Below are 20,671 nucleotides of genomic sequence, written 5' to 3'. Positions count from 1 at the left end.
TGTTGGCAGTTAGTATGTATTGGTAGCAGCCAAAATCTCATTCCATGGCTATATTTTACTCTTATGACTGTTTTGTTTTTTTATCTACTTTACAGGCAGTGAACATTGAAAGCTTGACTTATGCTTAAAATAGTCTCGGTGGGGGAACCTAAATAAGCTAAAATACATGGTGTATGTACACATGAGGACAAACAGACTGATAAAACATTGCAACCAAATAACATTTGTACTGCATATTCTATAATCAATGTATTGATATAGACCATATCATGGGTTCTGCCAGTATGCTACACAACATTTAATTTCACATTGTATAGGCAAGAGATTACAATCACTCTCATATTTTTTTCAACCGGATTCAACCCCATTTCAAAATATAAAGTAAGCAAAGAAAGTAAATAATAAACATTACAATAATGTAATTTACAGGAAGGTCTTATGGTATTTATAGAAGAATAAATGCAGTGACAAAGAAGACATACTATTTTGTATGGTAGTTCTGAAGAGGAATTTACAGCTCTTTGTGGGGAAGTCTCAAGCCCATCTATCTACAGAGACTAAGAGTGAGAGCAATAAAAGACACTGTGATTTAGTGCCTTCATGCAGGCAGAAGGTGTCACGTAGCTGGGCAAGTATAAGTGTAAGCTGTGTACATAGGTTCAATTAGTCTGTGTGAACATTAACACGATCAAGCCAATTTACCTTGCAGACGGGCACACGCCCCAGGTTTCCAGCTCAGCGGCGATGAACAGACTGTCAGCATAGAGCATCAAAAGACGTCCGCACGGGGTCTCAGGAATCCGCAGCATCGTGCCGGAACATCTAACAGGATATGTTTTAGTAATGCCCACGTTCACGAGCACAATTAATGTGTGTGATAGAGTGATCGCTGGTGTGATAGGTAACATGTGGAAGCCTGCGGGATCACCTCGCCTCCCTTTGTCAAGCCTTGCTGTAATTTCCATTTCTGTTGCACACGTTGCGTTAAGGCCCCTAATTCCAGATGAATATTATCTTCCTTTTTAAAATGTTTTTGCCGATTCAGAGACTGAGATATTGTTCGATCAGTAACAGAATCTATTAAACTTTCAACGCTTAGGGAAGCAGTATTCAACTTTGTTCCATGAATGTGAATAAGGAAAAGAGGCCATCTCATTTATCATATTACTTTAGATACAGATGTTGTCATTGTTTTTGTTGTATACAAGACTACCACATCTGCAAAATACATGAGGCATGCAATAATATATTGTAGCGATATGGGACTCTCGTGTGGAATGGAGGGACTGCATTATGTGTGTATGTCTGTCAGTTCATTGAGTTGGAGATCATTTGGGGATCTGATTATTAAGGGGAATTGTTCTAGTTTCTGGGGTTGAAGGTTAACCCTGCTCGGGGAAAAAGGTGGCACCGTGATTGGCAGAGCGGGGGGACTAGGAGATTTTTAGGGGTGCCGGGCAGAGAAATAGTTAAGAGAGAAACTAAGGTGCTTGTAACTTGACACAATGTTGTTTGTTTTGTTTGTTTTATGTTAAATCAAGAGCACATGCTAATGATTTTACAGTATCTATTAGCAGCTGGTCTTGGTAACAGATTATGCTCATAAACCAACAGAAGCTGCAGGAGAAATTAAGCTCTTCATTCTCTTGTAATAAAGGACTGGAATCCTACCAAAGACTTTGTCTTTGTATGTAAGTAAAAACAGCTTGTTTGAGGGAAAGCAGGGGATGTCACTAAGATGCTCTTATTAATTATTATTCTGGATTCTATTCTGTCCAATTAATTTGCTTTGCAGTTAGAAGATAACACATAGTAGAGACAGAACAAAAGCTAAACATATTCTTTTCTTTGGGAGACTTTTGGAAGCTTATCTTGACTGTAATTGTCTTAAATAAATAAATAAATATATATATATATATATATATATATATATATATATATTTTTTTTTTTTTTTTTTTTTCCCAGTCTTCTAGCAATGCTCTATGATTTCTAAGGCATCTACCTAACTCATCTCCTTATCCCTTTCCTTATTTTATCACTGTACACATTGTCAGTATAGTTACTATAAGGAAAATAAGGATTGTAAATTTACCACAAATTGTCTCCATAAAAATTTGATCTTCACACTGTACCACAAGGTTTTATTAGCAGCACCAGAGTTCTGCAAAGTAAACTGAACACCATATTGAATGACAATATAGGGTTTATTTCTTCTCTTTAGCAAAAGCTTTTCCTACAGTGTTGATTATAATTAGCTCCCTTAACCAGAAAAAGGACATCAAAGAATAGCACTACAGCTTCCAGGCAAGTGGGTCCCAGTTTAACGTCCCACTTAGCGCCACTGTGGAATTATAATTAAGGCACAATGGTGATATTTGTTTATTTAATTTTAACTTTGGATGCCTTTGGATGTCTACATGCGTATTGTTGGCTAATGATAGGGTATGTCTGGCATTGTTACCCATCCATTACTGACTGTCTGCTGGTGTTTGTTCTCAGTGTGGGATTGAGACAAGTTCCTGTTCTGAATTCTAATCCTCTCAGGGGTTCTAACAGACTCTGTCTGTCTGCTGACGGATTCCACAGCTCCTTCATTAGGGCAGAGCGCTCGGCTTCAAAGCTTCCCGAAATACAGTTAAACCATTCTAGCAGGATCCGCTCATGTGCAGTCGCACAGTTTAAAACATGCTGAATAGGGAATGACCACAATAAAAGCTGGAAGGCGACGGGGGCCTGTCCCTCAGGACGATAAACCAGTAAATGATTCCTCAAAGGGGAGATATTTCACGATTTGTTTCTTTTGTTTTCTTTGTGGAGAAGGTTAATATATATTTTTACATTTCAATAGATTGTTTTTGTCCATCAGATAAGGATTAGTGACCATTTAAACACCGTACATGGCCTTATAACAGCACATGCATCACTCATCCTCATGCAGTTTGGAAATGCGGGACGCTGCATTTTACAGCCTTGCGTCCGTTCTATTACCCCGTGATGCAGCTTGTTGATCTATCCTTCTGCGTCTGTCTGTCTGTCTGTCTGTCTGTCTGAGCTCTCTGCATGCCTGCTCAATCAACCTTGAATCAATTCATACTGTTGTTGTTGTTGTTGTTGTTGTTGTTTTATATTCAGGACCAATACTAATGATGCTATATCTATGATCTACTTAAACTTAAGAGCTGCGTTTCATCTATTAGATTCAGACTTCAGAACCTCTGGTATTTAATCATCCCTTGGGTTTCACTTGGTTACCCTGTGTTAAAAAACCCAGCAAACTTTCTGGAATTTTAGTTTTAGATCAGGAAAACTAACAAAAGTTGTCCTTTATTATACAACACCATTGTTTTTTTATTGTGTGTAGGATTTAAGACTTGAGTATAATAAATAAATAAAAATCCAAGGAGATATTTTTTTTTTCCTTGGTCCATCTACCACTCCATCCTCCATGGTGAAGAGTAGGTAATATAAAACAACAAAGTATGTGAAGCTATTAACCAAAATAGGGAAATCATAAAGTATTTGTTTGTTTTCTTTTCAAATTAATTCCAGTGAGGCATATACTTAATCTGCCCTTAAGGGTATTGACAGAAGTAAAGAACGCCTTTTAGTGCTCAGTCACTGGACACACAGCTTGCAGCTTTGAATTATATTGGAAATCAAAGGTAGATACATTTAATATTCAGCATTGCACCGGTGTTGTTTTATAAATATGCTTATTGTAAAAGTTCATCAGAGGAATAGTGCTGTTCACCATACAACTGTTTATTGAGTGATATAGATAGAGCAGTTAAAATTAGTGCAGAATCTGACTGTTAACCATGGCCAAATGTGTAAATGTCCTGTTACATAGCATGGGTCCAGTTTGCTAATGTGTTATACAGAAAGGCTCTTCTTAAATGCACTTTAATAATATTGGTAATGAATGAATCGAGATGCAAATTGTCTGGTTTGTTGCTCAGTTGTCAAGTATCAGTAGCTAATAGTTAAGGGTTAGGGTTCATGCTAAGGGTCATGGGAAGGGTTTTGTTTATGTCCAAATTGAAAAACAAACAACCAGGATCTAATTTCAACTTCCGCTTCTCAAAAAATAACTTCTATTTCCTTTTGGGGCTCCAAATATGCGAGTGTCACAAAAATGTGCTCAATCTGTAGACGGCGAGAGCAGCAGTTGGAAAACCAGTCATGCACAGTTCCTAAGCCCCTGTATGTCTCGCAGCTTGGAGTTAGGAAGGTAATTTCTGCTTCAGCAGCGCTTCATTAAAACATTTGAATAGGGCTTGTAAGTAGAAATGTAAAACCCACATCCCAATTTTGAAACTATGGCCGTGACATGTCCAACTCCAGTGGTTTCCAGCCTTGTCAAACCCTGTTTGCTCATCAAGCCATACAGTCACATAATGGGGAGTTTTGTTGAACAGCAGGTGTGCAGCTTGATAAAGGAAAACTATGGCTTAATGGGAAGAAATAAAATGTAATGCATTTTTATATACGCTTCATAGCATACAGGGGTTAGTAAATATATTGATATATTTGACTCAATTGTACAATATTCTGCAGTTTTTTGAAAGTATAAATACTGTCGACTATCATTATTTATTCCTTCACCAGCAGTGACATGCATGGCATTGGAAAATCAAATCCTGTGGAGAAGCACCTTTCAATTTAGAGATATTGTGGTCTGTAGTATTGTGGTGAACATAAATATACACAAAGAAACATCAGTGATATTTTATCTATGCAAAAAGACCTGTATATGGATACCTACAGATACATCTGCACTGCAAAGGAGTCTTATATAGCAGAGTGCGTGAATCCCAGGAAAGGTGCGAGTGGAGGGTCATGTACCGCCACTTGTTTGTTGCATTGACGTTGTTGTTGTAAAGTGGGATGGGGGTTTTACTCTTTGGGAGCGGTAAGCCACGACACAACTAGATGAGACATCAATGTAGTGCCTTCTAATACAAAATGTTCTAGGCTGTATTTATGGCCTATTCTAATTGATTTATTTTGATTGATTAATAGTCTTCGGTTACAGGAAAATATGTTACACCCCATTTAAAATGTATTCATGTTTAACATTTTGAGAATATATAAAATAAGTAAAAAAATAAATAAAAATAATAAAATAGCATAAGACTACCACCTAGTGGGTTTAGAGTTAAACTGCAGTGTTTGTTTTCTTGTCTGACTCTGAAAATGGCACTTTTTTTTTTTTTTTCTGTGTCACTTAAAATATTAATGCCTTGCATGGATTGAAACTTTTCAGAAGAAATACAATGAAAATACCCTTTTCCCATCAAACACCAGCACGTGGTTGTAAATGTGATCATCTTGAGCCTTTCAAAAACCAAGCCACAAAAAACATTTTTTCTGTTTTAATTTTAGGAAGGAAAGAAGAAATTCGACAAGGAAAGTGAGAAATACTATTCAGTATTAGAGAAGCATCTGAATTTGTCTTCTAAAAAGAAAGAAGCTTTTTTACAAGAGGTGAGTCATGAACCAAATCCGTAAACAATACTATAGAAGTGGCGGCAGATAATGATAAGGGTTGTGTTTTTGTATGTTGTAATTGATAATTGAATGTGTTTCTGTGACTTTCACACTCCAATAATGCTATCATGGTTTATTTTCAGGCAGACACACAGATTGATAAAGAGAGGCAGGTGTTTTATGATGCCTCTCTCGAGTACGTCTTCAAGATTCAAGAAGTTCAAGAGAAGAAGAAATTTGAATTTGTAGAACCGGTGAGTCATACATTCGTGTTTGAACAAAGTTGTTCTTGTAATATAAAGATTTTGATTACTTCCCAGTAATGTGTAAGCACAAATTGTACTTCGGCTCCTTCACCCCAAGATATGCTAACACCATCCATTTTGGATTCGGAAGCCTTACTATGCTCTTGATTGTGTCGTCCTCATCGTGTCATTTCATTGGCCTTTTGTTCTCAAAATGCTGTTTCTGAGCTGATGGAAGATATTATTTTAAAGGTACAACTAAGTGCATGTATGGCCAGTATTAATTCATACCTTTGATATTTGTTTCTGTTGTGTTCAATAATCCAGTTACATTGTTTAATAAATTGCCACTAGAGGATCTTATTTACTAAGGATATGGACCATAATTCAAAGTTGGCAATCTTTTTTTTTTTTAATTTCATTTTTTTTTTTTTTTTTTTTTTTTATTTAAGTGGCACTTAAAATTCTGCAAGGAAATTGATTTTGTTTTTTAATTACCAGCAATTTGTTTACTGCTTTGAAGCATTGATGTGGGAATGTATGAGAACAGATGGAGCTCTTAGAAATTGAAAGTCAAGAAAGGAAGCTAATTATTTTATTGAAGAAACTACTTGAAGGGTAGTTTGTAGTGCAGTACCAAATGAGACAAAGATAAACGCTTGGTAATGGTTTTGTATGTGGGTTTTGAGGACCAATCTTTGTAACCTACACATCGTTGTTGTTGTTGTTGTTGTTTTTTTAAAGATTAGAAGTTTATTCTTCATATACAGAAACCTACATACATAAATAGGCTCTGTAATTTGTATGAATATAAAAAAATATTAGTTTTTACAGATTAGAATAATGTCATTAATCCAGAAATGCCATTTATTAACGGACACGACTCATGGTGATAAAATATGCTGTTTTGTCTTTTCAGAAGAATTAAAATATAAGTTCAAAAAATAATAATAGACATTTATATATCAAGTTGCGACTTGTGTTTAGGTGAAGCAATCTTGAATATATTATTTGCTGTGCTGACTTTGAGATGCAATATATTACAGCCAGTTATTGTTCTCTCCTCAAGACTGTAAAAATAATTTCCATTAATGCATGTTTATTTTAGTTGTGCCTACATTGCATCCCATGAGGTGTCTATAAGGCCAGTTGGATATTTTGTAGTTTTACTAATAACTGCAACAAACAGAATTTCTCCACATACATACTTTTGATACCTAGACAAAACCTCCCAACACACGGTTGTTATAAACGTCATATGAATTTGAAAGTGTCAGAGTGAGCGAGGCACATACGCACATCAAAAGTAAAGCAAAACTTTCTGGATCACTGTGTCATTTCAAAAGGAACTATTAAACTTTTATATTGACAATTAAAGCTTAAGGCAATTTACTTCCCCAGAACTACTTGAGATAGCAGTGAGGTGGAAAAGAAACATAAAGAGATCGCTCCTGGAGGAATATAAGACATGCTTGTGAATGTTATATTAGTAAAGCATAGAACCCAGTTTGTGTGTTTTGCTTCACTGAATGGCTGCTTCATCCTGACAGTGAGTTTGACTAAGTGATACAACAATTAAGGATTGTTAATGGACAATAGCTGAAGATCTCAACAGCAAGTGTTTTTGGATACTTGACGTTTAAGTGCACAGATGATCGTAATCATCTAAATTGTAAGTTCTAACATCGGTCAAAGAGCCTCTTGATTTGTGGTGAAACAACTGTCAGGTTCTTGGGTTGGTTTATTTAACTTTGCACTGTGTCAGAAACGGTCTCCTTAAAAGGCCACATATCTCTTCATATCTCTTTCTCAGCTACTGCACCTGAAATTCAGACTCTGCTGTTTTCAATTGTTTTTAACTCCCTTATTTGTGCATAAACAGATACTATATGAGACTTAATGTTGTTTACTATTCTGTGTGACTAAATGTGTTGTTCTGTACTGATGTTGTGTGGTTAGATGCATATTACCAAGATAAATGTTTCCTGTAAAATAATCATCATCACCATAATTTAGCTTTTACCTAATCACTATTTAAATATTTCAAGTGTTTTACTTTCCAGAGGAAAACTTTAATATTTTAGAAATCCAGTTATTGTTTTTTTTTCCCCCCTTTTATGCCATAGATGATTATATTAATTTATCTCCATTGTATCTTGTAAATAAAATAAATATTTGGTCGATACAGTTAAAAATATGATGTGTAATATTTTAGTGAAGCTATAAGGCTCTTGAACATCAATGTTAACATATTTAGGGGGAGACACTTACAGGAAGCAATAAGTTATTTGGTATTTATATGCAGAATGAAGACAAAGTTAAGTGGCTCCTTAAAGGGTTGGATTGTTTACTTTTGCTGGCAGTGACTTATCAGAAATGATGCCAAAATGTAAATTTGGGAGCAGGTTTTGGAACTGGAAAATGGCAACAAAAAGAAAAAAAAAACTATGATTAAAATTACTCAGCTGCTAACTGCATATATCTTGATTTTGCCTCAGAACGGTGCATTTTATGAATATCTAATTCCATTTTCTGTTTGCAGTTGTGCATTTTCTGACTTCATATTGCAGACAGGCTATGCAATTCCAGCTTTCCTTCGCCATCTGTGCTTGACTCCTCAAAATCTGAGATGCTTTCCCACATTCTGGGAAATAAATCCATAATGAATGGATGAAGCCCATAACTTACCAATGTGCCACTCAAATGAAATGGGATTGAGAATAGAAAATGCTAGTCATATTTGGTGTTATTTATTTATTCAAGTGACCTGGGAATCCCTACCAAATGTATTTTGAAAACAGAAATGATTAGCACCCCAATCACGTCTTGTTTGTCTTGTGGAGTTAACCGATCTCAAACACAGGGCAAACTGGGGCAGTGGCCTATGTGGCCGCCCGACAAAAGCAACTGCCCGCAATGTTTGTGAAAATGCTAAAGGAAACATACGGCATGTCTCGAGTTGAAAGCAAATAATTAATCTCCTTGCCCCTTTTATCTGGACATTTCGATGTATACGTTTGAACGGTGTCATTTATTTGATTTTTCCTGCCTTCGTTTCCACGCAGCTCCTGGCCTTCCTCCAGGGCTTGTTTACTTTCTACCATGAGGGCTACGAACTGGCGCAGGAATTTGAGCCCTATAAACAGCTCCTGCAGTTCAATCTTCAAAATGTAAGTCCTTCACTTGTCTTACAGCTGTGTCATAGGGGTTAATGGAGATGGTAGAAATTGGAAAAGAAAGAAAGAAAGAAGGATGGGATGGGATTTGAAGAGAGCGTTAGAAAGGCTGCTTTATTTTTAATTCTGTAATACCACTTGTGTTATTAATGTTTTGTATGTAAGCTTTTATTTAGTATCTAATCAGGTTCACTTTCTTATTTTTACTAACAGGTGTAAAGATGTTGTATTTTGTTTGCTAAAGATTCTGTTTTGAAACTATAAACGATAGAGCACAAATTTGTGCATAATTTGCTTAAATCTAGATCAATGGTCTGAACATGATTTCCCTAACCATGCGTGTAAGGATGCAATGTGTTTCTTAACATGCAACCACTGTAAACACAGCTACTGTTGAGTTTTTCCAGTGTTTGTTGTTTCTCCACCTTTGCTCGTTTGTTTACAGACGAGGAATAATTTTGAGAGTACCAGGCAAGAAGTGGAGAAGCTCATGAAGAGGATCAAATCTGCCGATCAAGATTACAAAGCCCCGGGACAGTGGACGATGGAAGGATATCTGTATGTTCAAGAAAAAAGTGAGTGTGCCAGTGCACCTTTGCAAAAGCATTCATGTCTAAACATGTACATTACAAATTCCAACCCAAATATATGATGGTAGCTTTATGTTCAGCTTGGTTAAAGTTTTGAGGTCTTATTTATTAGTCACGCTGCAGATGTTGTCCAACTGGGGAAAAACAAAATAGTTTTGCTTGTTTGTTTTTCATGTAATTTTGGTTACAGTGACAGGGGCTAAGAAGCAGTACCCAAATGATCTGCACACACCCTCTGGTAAACTATTGTATCTTCAGAGAAAAACATTTCTATCTTTTTGATCTCTTAGTTCTTCTTAAGTATTTAGTTTGGGAATTCCTTTTAGAACCAGCCATGCCAGGAAACAGCGTTATGTGTCATGTGATGTGTTTGATATTGTGCATTTCAGTGTTTTCTGCTTTGTTGTAGGACCGCTGGGATTCACGTGGATCAGACACTACTGTACATATGAAAAAGGGAACAAGACCTTCACTATGAGCAACTCTGAAAACAAATCTGGGGGTAAAATGGTATGTTTGAAAGTTATATACATTTCTTAATGTACTTTAAATGAAATTGATATACTTTCCTTCTGTTTGTGTATGTTTTGGTGTAAGTGCATGTGTTTTGGGGATTTTGGCATCCTTCTGTTCCCAATATAAATATTTCTGTTTTGTTTTTAATACGAAAATTTAACTGATAGTGCGTTTTTATTTGCAGTGGCATTGCAACATATTTCGCAAAAACATACTTTCCACCCCCCCCCCCCCCCCCTCAGTTGTTGTTCTTCTCAATGCATTGGCTACTTATTACTAAATTGGTTAATATGTACTGCTGCTCATAACAGAAAAGGTGCTCTTGCTGTTTGTATTGAAAGTTGTCCTTCACTTAGAGTGCCAGCTTGGGCTATGAAAGATGATGCAAATGTTTTTTTGTTTCGAAAGAATGGTTTGGTCATGAGTCCCCCGGAGATGTTCAAGCTGAAGTCCTGCATCAGGAGGAAAACGGACTCCATTGACAAACGTTTCTGTTTTGATATAGAAGTGGTTGAAAGGTTTGTATGCATCGTATGTGCTCATTTTCACAGCTCAGATCTGACCTTTTCCATTTAAATTTCACAATGCTTGCACTTGCCAACTTGTTATTGTTTGTTTTACACAATACTAAATTACTTAAGCCATTTAACCCTGAGATTGAATGAGATCCTGTTTCTCTCAATAATATAACACAGGAGTTTGATGTACTACATTTATAGCTACTTTTTATGATAATTGTTTGTTTCCTTTAGACAGTGCATTACATGACAGTTCTAAACTATCCAGTCATGTAACGCAAATGCCTCTTTTTACAGTAAAGGTAACCTTTTCTAAAAGCTTGGAGCATTCCCGGCATTATTTGTGATCTTTCATACAGAGTTTACGGACAGACATTCTAATTTGTTTTACGTGTTTGGCAAGGTCAGCATGAACTATACATCAAATAACATTTGTTGGCCTTGGACAGAGACATGTTAAACAAATTAAGGTGAATGCTGCTCAGTATTCTACCAATTTTCTTTGATCCCCAGTGCAAAGCAAAGCATGCAGTCTCTGAATTCAATAGACCTGTACTCTGTAATTGAACTACCCCAGTGAATGAGATGCTTTCATCTCAGTTTTCTTCCTGCATGACCTGAATGTTCCTTTTCATGTAAATACCAGTGACTGGCATTTATAAGTAGAAAACTGTCTACTTTTACCCATTTCCCCTCTCTCTGTTTTCATGTTAATGTAGAAATACCATCTATCATGGAAATCTTTTCAGACCTCTTCACATTTTCTGTAAAGTCCGGTATGTTATCAGCTATGTATCTTCGTAGCGCAGTTGCATGTTTTTGCATGTGTGCTGCTAATCCTTTTGATTGCTGATCTTGAAAAGAAGAACCCCCCCCCACACATACATGCACACACAATCATATTTTGCATTTTTTTTTTTTTTTTTAATTCTCAAATATCATCCTGCACACACAATTGCTTTATAATCTTTAAAATAATTAAAACATAATCATTAAGAAAATAATAATGGAAATTTCTTCTCTGCTGACTGTTGTTTGTGGTTGTTTTTTGTTTCTGTTTTTTTAACTGAAGTCTATGATGTACTTTTTCCACCAAAGGACGTGGGGTAACTCAGAGATCTTATCTTATAAATCTCTAGATTTTTTCATAAACATTTCCATCTATGTCGTTACAGCCATCAACTGTATAGTTTTTTCGAGCCGGTCATGAATAGCATACAAGTTTATTTTCTCAGTGCATCAACACCCTTTTTCTTTCATATATTAAAATCACAATATAATAATGGGTATATTATTAGGCTGACTGTATTTATGTTAATTAAGCATGCTTGTGGCACATTCATATACATTCTAGTATAAAACAAATGGGAATAATGACATTCAGCTACACAGTGTAATCTGCTCATAGGGTAATCTGTGCTGATTCATGGCAAACTGCTGCTGGACATACCATTTGATCAAATTTAAACCTCTTCATCAAACCTTGACCAGCAGACCGCTTTTCAAAGCATTTATTGCAGACTTGCATGGTCAATAACCGCCTGGTAAATATCTTCCAAAAGATGCTTATACTAACCACTAGGCCATTTTTGGTGCAGGGAATTGACACCCCTGCTTGTAGTTTTTATTTATATATATGTTTATATGTATTTGTTTACTTAAAAAATGTACAACATTCTCATTATACTACTTAATGAAGTTTATTGGCTGCACTTTATTTAGAACATGCCATAATTACACTATATATGCTGAAACTAACTATATTACTAAAGAGCAGTGTAATTAAAAATAAAGTGCTCCCAATGTATTTGCACTTAATTCTTTAACTATCCTGTACTTATACAAAAAAGAAGCTACATTTAAATTTCCTAGTAATAAGAAATATATTGTACAATAATGTGCTTTTAAAGTTGAACACCCTATTTTAACTGGTAAGATGTACTTGTTAAAATCAAATTTAACTTTTTGTGAATCTGAATGTAATTAAACAAATCTATGGCTTATATAAGTTTTTATTATTATTATTATTATTATTAAATAAAGCAATAATTCTGTTTTTACCATTTGAAGTAGACTTTGTAGTTCAAATTGCTTCTTGTTGTGTACTTTTACAACTAATTTTCCTTGGTTATTAGGATATGGAATAGTCAAAGCCAAAGAGGAATTGTAAAACTGATTTATTGGATCTCTTGTTTATAATTCCACAATGTACAATTTAGTAGGTGGGACAATCAATTTTAAACGATGCTCGCTCCAGACTAATTTATTCTGTGGTGCTGCTATCAGTCTCGTCTGGGTATCCCCAAGGAATACACAGTTCTTTGATTTCATGAGCCAGAGCAATAAAGATGGTTGATGTTATAGCCTCCTCTATTAAGTAGACTCTCCATGAGGTCTGGTTAAAGCAAATGCACACAAAAAAGTCATAGACTGGGGCTTCCTTATAGTGCTTGGTTAACTAGCATTAACTAGAGTAACAGCTGGTGACTTAAGGTCAGTGTTGCACAGGAAGTTCTGCAGTAGAGAGAGGGACCGGACTCTTTGGTCACACATGAGTTGTGGTGTATTGGGAATATTCAAATTGTGTGTGGGGGGAAATTATATAACCAATGTTTAATAAATATGGAATTAAATACAGTCAGTGGAAAAGTTATTAAAACACCAACATTTCCAGCAGAAGAAAAGGTCTCTAGAAAAGGTTACTAGCACAGTCATGAGAAAAACAAACAGGTAACCTAAAAAAGTTGCCATTGTGCTCCTTTTTTCCTGGAGTTGAGATGCAATGTTAGAGGTTGTAGAAAGTCCTATAAAATCACCCTTTGCTGCTGTCTTTCATACAGGCATGGGATCATCACTCTGCAGGCGCTGTCTGAGTCCAACAGGCGGCTCTGGCTAGAAGCGATGGATGGAAAAGAGCCGGTACAAGCTTTTTTTGTTTTTTCCTTGAAAGTAAACATTCGGCTTTATAGAATCTCTATTTTCATTTTTACAATCCCACATGATGCACATGCATACATGTATCTGAAAGCAAGCATGATTCAATACCTTGAAGAGTGTGCAATGTGTCTTTGAGTTCAAACCGCTATCACAGTTACACGGACGGATGGGTCAGCACAGGAGAGCGGGAGAGGAAAGTCACTGTAGTAGACTTCTGTACGTAAAGAACCCTGATACACATGCAGTGCAGAAAAACAAATGAAGATATCAGTGTGTTAAAAACAGTGTTCTGTTGCATGAATAGTACTTTAGCTATATGTGAGGTGTAAAGTATTACTTTATAGTAGAGTCATGTTTCATTTTCTTTCAGATCTACACTCTCCCTGCCATTCTGAGCAAGAAGGAAGAGAGTAAGTTTGGAACTAGCAGTATATTAACTCCATACATATTTTATCACTGAAAACCTTTCCTCTTGTTTAAAACTCTTCTGAGGCTAAACTGTGCATTGTGCACTTTTTTTTTTGCAAACACTTTGTGGGATTACTTTAGGGGCAACATCGATCAATGTAATTGGTGGTTTCCATTGTCTTGTTAAATGCAAGTCACCAATACCATTCACGAGTAAGTTTTAAAGAGAATAGATATATTTTGTATCTATATTTAATCAAATTGAAATGTTATGAAGTGTAATTTCACCTTTTTCTTCCCGCAGTAAGGATCAAACCATTAATATGCCTGTCCAATATTGTGTTCACAGTGTTCCTCAATGAGGCAGGCTTTAATTTTGTGAAGAAATGTATTTACTCGGTGGAGATAAGGGGTGAGTAATTTACTGTGTGGACATTGTATCTATTTCCCTTACTACTGCAGTATTGACTGAATAGGTCACCAAAGCACAGCAGGCTATTTAGCTGCAAGAAACATGTAAATCAATAATTGATGTGCTTCATTGTAGAAGAATTAATAGCTTATGATGGTGTCACTCACATTTCAGGGAGGCAGAGTGATGTAACCACAGTGCAGTGATATTGTAATGGTGGGGGTAACTCTGATTTTGTGGGGAAAGGACAGCAATCAAGGTTATTTTCGCAATTTAAAAAAATATTTTGTATTCTAACAATGTAGACCTTCTGTGTCATGTATTCCTCTTTGTTCAATAGGAATTAACACCATGGGTCTGTACAGGATAGGAGGCGTTAACTCTAAGGTTCAGAAGCTGATGAACGCCATGTTCGGTAAGACTGTGCTTTTTGTTTCTCGTCTTTCTGTTCATGTTTCATTGCATTTTCCCATTTTCCCATTTTGTAATATTTTAGAGGCCTTGTTTAATTAATGGCACAGCTTTGTGATTTCACCATTGATATTTGAAACGAAAGTAGCAAACGTGTGTACCAGCAATCAAAACGCAGGCACTGACTCCTGAAGAACCTATTTGAAAATCCAAATAATTAATCTTCGTCTTCTATGCTTTACCTCTCATTTCTGAAGGTCTGTGTCTGTACCCCATAGCTCATTTTGTCTTCTGATTATGTTTTTCCAAACTATTTGGATTATTGCCTTTTATGATAATTAACTAGCATGCTGATAAGGCTGATTGATGTGTTTTGTCACCTTTTTCCCCCCCTTCGTTAAACAAGGTGCACAATTTGAATTTGAATGAAGTCCGTTTTTTTTTTTTTTTTTTTGCTGGTATCTTTGGCTGCCATATGTTATAATAGCTACTTTCAAGTGTTTAAACTAAATATGTAGAAATTGTGGATTTTACAGAAGTATCTGCTGCACATAGATAATGTTAATATGTCTTTCCAGCAAGCAAAGCTCCCCCAGATATGGACCTGGACTTAGACATGTGGGACAATAAGACAGTCACTAGTGGACTAAAGAATTATCTCAGGTGAGCCTCATCTTGACTTCCCCCTTTGTTAGCCTTAATTTATTTGCTCATTTCAGTTTACAAGTTACTGGGCACTGGACTTTTCATATTAATCTGTAATATTAAGACAGTATTATTATTCCAGATACTAAACTATCAGAGCCATATCTGCAGTGAGACTGAAGAGCAAAGGCCTTGATACATAAGAGATTTAGCCCAGGGCAGTGGTGCATGTTTACTTGTAAAAGAAAACAAGTTGTTTTTATCATAGAGCCTCCCATAAATATCTTGCGTGGTTAAATCCTGTTCTCTCGTTTATGTAGTCTGTAAAAATCTCATGTGGCTTATCAAGGTTGGGCCAGGCTTTTCTTTTTACAATTTGAAATATTCCCTGTACAATTTTTTTCCCCTCTGCAACACCTTTGTGAAATTATTTATGAATATTTCTCAATAAATTAAACTTGTATGTCATAAAGTTGTATTTCTTTTCACCAGATGCCTTTCAGAGCCTCTGATGACTTACAAGTTTCACAAAGATTTCATTATGGCTGTCAGTAAGTTATAAAATGCTGCTTATTGAAAATGTATTAAATTCAGTCCATTGGGTTAGCATTGTTTGGGAATGAACAACTTCTACAGTTTTCCACCAGGTGTCTGGAAACTACAGTTTACAAACTTCCTGAGACTTTGATTTGTTTTCTTTGACAGACAGATGTAGAATATAGCATGAAACCAATACAAATTAAATAAAAGGAAAATAAGGCCCACACTGCAGGAAGAGGACTAAACAAGACTGTTGGCATATAAACCCCGTATGGTTGTATAATCTTGCAATAGGTGACAAAAACATGTTTTATTGTATGTCTACCTACACCACAGTCACCTGCTATAAAAAGTGTATAAAGAATGTTCAATGTATAGTTCTGTGTATATATCTGTCAGCATGCAACTTTCTTTTTCAGAGTCCGATGATCAGAACTATCGAGTCCGTGCCGTCCATGCTCTGGTTCACAAACTACCTGAGAGAAACAAGGAAATGCTGGAAATTCTCATAAAACATCTAGTCACGTAGGTCTCGTTTTGTGAAATTTAATGACTTGCTGTCTAATTAAAAATATAATTAAAACGCATCGAAATAGGAACGTATCCTAATTCATTTAGTGCATTCTCAAATGATTTTTCCTTTGGCATTGCATGGATCGAGTTTAAAGTCATGAGGTTTTCATAACAGCATAGTCACTTTGTTCTGATCCTCTCCACAGGGTGTCAACTCACAGCCAACAAAACATGATGACAGTGTCTAACCTGGGGGTGATCTTTGGGCCCACGCTGATGAGATCACAAGAGGAGACTGTCGCAGCCATGATGAACATCAAGTTCCAGAACATCGTGGTAGAAATTCTGATTGAAAACTATGAGAAGGTGAGCACTCGCAGCATTAAAAGCATTAATTTAACAGTCTAGGATTGTTAATAGTTAACAATATACTAAAATGTTAAGGACTAGTAACAGTTAATCAACTACATTGGAGTAATATACTCTATCTTGTTCAATATACTTTAGTAACCGTAAGCATTAGGCAGCAGAGGGCGCCATCCACCCACTTACTGGGGCTGATGTTTTTGAATGCTGTTAGTTTCTTTGTCATCCCTCTTCATAATATGTGAATAGGTTTTTAATTTTTTACAATTATATATTACACATAATATATATATGGATGAATTCAGCTCTGGGGAACATGCATTTCTTACTCCATGGAGTTTTTTTTCTATGTTGGCAAAGAAAAAACATCCTTTACAGTGTCCTTGTCCTTGCAGATATTTCACCAGGCACCGGACCCCAATGTGCCTCTACCCCAGCCGCAGTCTCGCGCCAGCTCTCGCAGAAACAGAGCCATATGTCTCTCCAGCGGCCCCCGGAAGCCCAAAGGCCTCTACACACCTACTCTCTGTCTTGCTGATGCTGATAGTAAGTAACTCAAGGTTATAAATAGTTTAAAGCCCTTTGAAAGGATCACCCAACAAAAGTACAGTGAGCTCATTCTTCTTCACTCCTGTGTATTTTGGCGAGTCTTTTTTTTGGCAACATACCAGACTGGTTGACCTTGGGTGAGTGTTGGCTTGCTTTCATCAATGAAACGAGAGTTGTTCATGTCCAGGTTTTGTTTTTGCAGTTCTAGTGTAATGACGTGACCCTGGGAGGAATTTGCTCAGTGGTTAGTGGTCTCTTTCCTCAGGTGACACCTTCAGCAGCAGTCCAGGCAGCACTCCTATGGGCAGCATTGAGTCTCTGTCTTCGCACTCCTCTGAGCAGAACAGCTCGTCCAAAACCAGCTCCTCGCAGCAGAAGAACAAGTCGGGGAGCAGTCTGGGCTGGACGGCTTCTCAGGCGTCATCAAATGGACCCAAGAGCCCTACCTGCACGGCCAGCCCGGACTCCAGTTCCAAGGAGGACACGGCCAAGACGGATGGGGAGTCGGACACGCAGAGCCTGTCCTCTGTCACCACCGCAGGAAACAGGTCCCCCCCATTAGAGCTGCCCAAGAAGGCACCATACGGCCTGGGGGAGCTGAACCGCTCGGCAGCCTCTTCGCTGAGATCTTTGCACCTCTCTGAAGGTAGCTGCAATGTGGATTTATTCTCTTATTTATTATTCTTATTGACGATATTAAAATCGATCCTCTCTCGCCACTAATCGATTTTTTGTTTGCATTTTCAATATTCAATATTTTTATTGAGGCAAAATAACAATGCTGTAATTATTACAATCCTATAGATGGCGCAATGTTCTTTTTGATGGAGTGAAGTCAATGTATCCATTTTAGACGGTGATCTCGGCTGCGCCCACAACTTTTCAATCTAAAGTATGGGCTAACTTTGTATTTTACAACATTGAAGGGAAGAAGGAAATAGATATGTACCATGGTGTGTGTATACAGTGTTGTTATAGTTAAATTGTATTACTGATACATTTACTTATAACAGCCCAAGGGCGTTGTATTTTGCTGCTCAGTCACTGTTAAGGCATATCTAGAGTTCCCATACATCCAGTCGTTTAATCTCCATCTGGCTCGATTTTTAAAATATCTATAAATATCTGGGATTCGCCTTGTTCGTCCTTTTTCTCAAACTGAACTACAGTTCCTAGCGTATGTGTTTAACGCTTCATCTCCGGCAGCATTGTAGAATTTGTTCACATATGAACAATGATGCGTGTGGTGATACTTGTTTTATTTTTTTAAACAACTATTGTCTGTAAAGACTTCAACAACCAATCGGGAAGGTTTTATGTAGTTGGGACATTAACAATTTACAAAAGAAAAATAAGTTGGGTTGAGACGGGAAGGGAGAGTGAGAGGAGAGCCACAGCACAGCGACAGCAGTGACAGGCTCGGGTCTCAGGAGAGTTCTAGTGAGAGTCTGTACAGGTTCTCAAACCAGCTCAGTTCGCTAATGTGAATTAACAAAATTAACAAAAGAAACATGCAAATAATTTGATTTGAAAAATAATACTTATTGTTTTATTTAATGTTATTGATGTTATAAGTTGTGTTAGCACACATTTTTGTTTCTTTCTTAAAAGATAAAGCATTTTTGCACTTTATTGCTATACAACCATGTATTGAACAAAAAAGTATTAACTTTTATTTTACCTATTTAGTTCCAATGTATATTATGTTTCACAAAGATCCAGGGATCAAAAGTTACACTCATAACTTTGTGTCCAGACATTAATAAATTGCGTTTTTGGCATTTGGAAAACTTTTTTAAGGTCATAACACTTTGTCCCGTGTCCTCTTTTATGAAAGTTCAGATATGGTAACCCTAAGCATATTTTATACTAAAGTTTGTTTACATTCACATTAAATTTCTAACTTAAATCTTTGAAAGTTATAAGTACATTTACATTTGTTATATCATTCAACTGTTTGAAATGGTTCAATGATGAAAAGCAATACATTGCGTAATATATATAGAATCATGAATATTGCAATACATATCATATCGTCACCTAAGTATCATGATAATATCATACCATGATGTCCTTGCAATTCCCAGCCCTACTAACAACCCAACTGAAAAAAGATTCAGTAGAAAAGTAACTCTAACCTTAACACAAGCTGACTAAGTTTACTGGGGACTCTAATCCTAAATCCTAGCCTGGACCAAACCTCTACTTATAATTGTATTCCTTTACTTTACCTTTTAGTTTAAATGCTAACTTTAGCAAAATTACTCATAATAATGCATGCTCAACAACCTAAATGTAATATTATACCTACCTTCAGGTGTATCCCTAATTTAAACCTGAGGTTTGTGTAATTTTATATTTAAGTAATTTACCTTTTTTTATTGTGATATTTTTTTGTGATCTTCATTTCATACAGATATGGCAATACATATCTTAGAATATATTTGCTAAACTGTGATAATGCATTATTAACATCAGTAGGTCACCTCACCCATTTTGAGGCCAAAAAACTGCCCAACCCAAGTCAAAACACACACATATCAAGACCGACCTTTACAAATTTATATCCAATTCAGTAAATGCAGTGGAAAAGCAAACCTAATCTTAACCAGCGCCTACATTTACTGGGGACTTGATCACTAACCCAGACAAAAATATAAGACCATTCCTGCCTGCCTTCATCTTCATCTCTATTTAAAATTGTGCTGATGTATGCTGCATGAAAAAAGTTAAAAAAAAAACAACAACACTGGTATTGGATTTCATTCTGCATCATTTGTTTGTGTTTGTGATTCAGATATTATTTGTGGTTGATAGCATGTTTTCACTGTTGCAGGCAGAAGGAGCTGCAGTGGATCTGTTCAAAGCCTGGTCTCCATGGATCAGAAAGAGGTCGCAAAGATCCCGGTCAACCCAGAGCTGCCTCCCAAGCTGACTGCCAGACGCAGACTGGAAACCTCAGCCAGCAATGGCTACCAGAGGCCGGGATCAGTGTAAGGAGGCCGTCCCTAATAGGGCCGTCCCACATTCATTGTAGTTAACATCAAAACTGTGATGTTATGAAACCATACTACTCGAAATGAACTACAACTATCTGCTGTTCGATATTTATAGTTGTCATCATACTAATAATATGATGTACACGTTTTTCTTGCACCACTACATCACTTGGCCAATGATTTGTTTGCATTAATATCCTTCCATAGATCATCTCACCTCATGTATTACAGGTGGATTCATAAAAATATATTTTACTTGATCTGCATCTTTTGTTTACAAGCATGAACGTGCATGTTGTCGCTGTTAAAATTACTCTAAAGGGTATATGATAAAATTCCCATCTTAATCATTACT

General features: G+C 36.5%; 1 protein-coding gene across 2 annotated transcripts in view; it reads left to right on the top strand.

Annotated features, from left to right (window-relative positions):
- arhgap42a (Rho GTPase activating protein 42a) overlaps positions 1 to 20,671 on the top strand; it is a 65,713-nt gene that overhangs the window by 42,490 nt on the left and 2,552 nt on the right. Inside the window, exons 5-22 of one of the 2 annotated variants that reach the window (XM_066699410.1) lie at positions 5,387 to 5,488; positions 5,635 to 5,745; positions 8,802 to 8,906; positions 9,358 to 9,487; positions 9,912 to 10,012; positions 10,427 to 10,536; positions 11,256 to 11,312; positions 13,377 to 13,455; positions 13,844 to 13,883; positions 14,231 to 14,293; positions 14,634 to 14,708; positions 15,283 to 15,367; positions 15,842 to 15,900; positions 16,309 to 16,414; positions 16,609 to 16,768; positions 17,164 to 17,314; positions 17,583 to 17,963; positions 20,154 to 20,310. In XM_066699410.1, coding sequence (XP_066555507.1) covers positions 5,387 to 5,488; positions 5,635 to 5,745; positions 8,802 to 8,906; positions 9,358 to 9,487; positions 9,912 to 10,012; positions 10,427 to 10,536; positions 11,256 to 11,312; positions 13,377 to 13,455; positions 13,844 to 13,883; positions 14,231 to 14,293; positions 14,634 to 14,708; positions 15,283 to 15,367; positions 15,842 to 15,900; positions 16,309 to 16,414; positions 16,609 to 16,768; positions 17,164 to 17,314; positions 17,583 to 17,963; positions 20,154 to 20,310 — 2,072 coding nt within the window. The remainder of the gene's footprint in view (positions 1 to 5,386; positions 5,489 to 5,634; positions 5,746 to 8,801; positions 8,907 to 9,357; positions 9,488 to 9,911; positions 10,013 to 10,426; positions 10,537 to 11,255; positions 11,313 to 13,376; positions 13,456 to 13,843; positions 13,884 to 14,230; positions 14,294 to 14,633; positions 14,709 to 15,282; positions 15,368 to 15,841; positions 15,901 to 16,308; positions 16,415 to 16,608; positions 16,769 to 17,163; positions 17,315 to 17,582; positions 17,964 to 20,153; positions 20,311 to 20,671) is intronic. The other variant, XM_066699411.1, reaches the window with a different exon arrangement.

The sequence above is a fragment of the Amia ocellicauda genome, chromosome 3, assembly GCF_036373705.1.
Source record: "Amia ocellicauda isolate fAmiCal2 chromosome 3, fAmiCal2.hap1, whole genome shotgun sequence".
NCBI lineage: Eukaryota > Metazoa > Chordata > Actinopteri > Amiiformes > Amiidae > Amia > Amia ocellicauda.
This window is presented reverse-complemented; position numbering and strand designations above follow the sequence as displayed.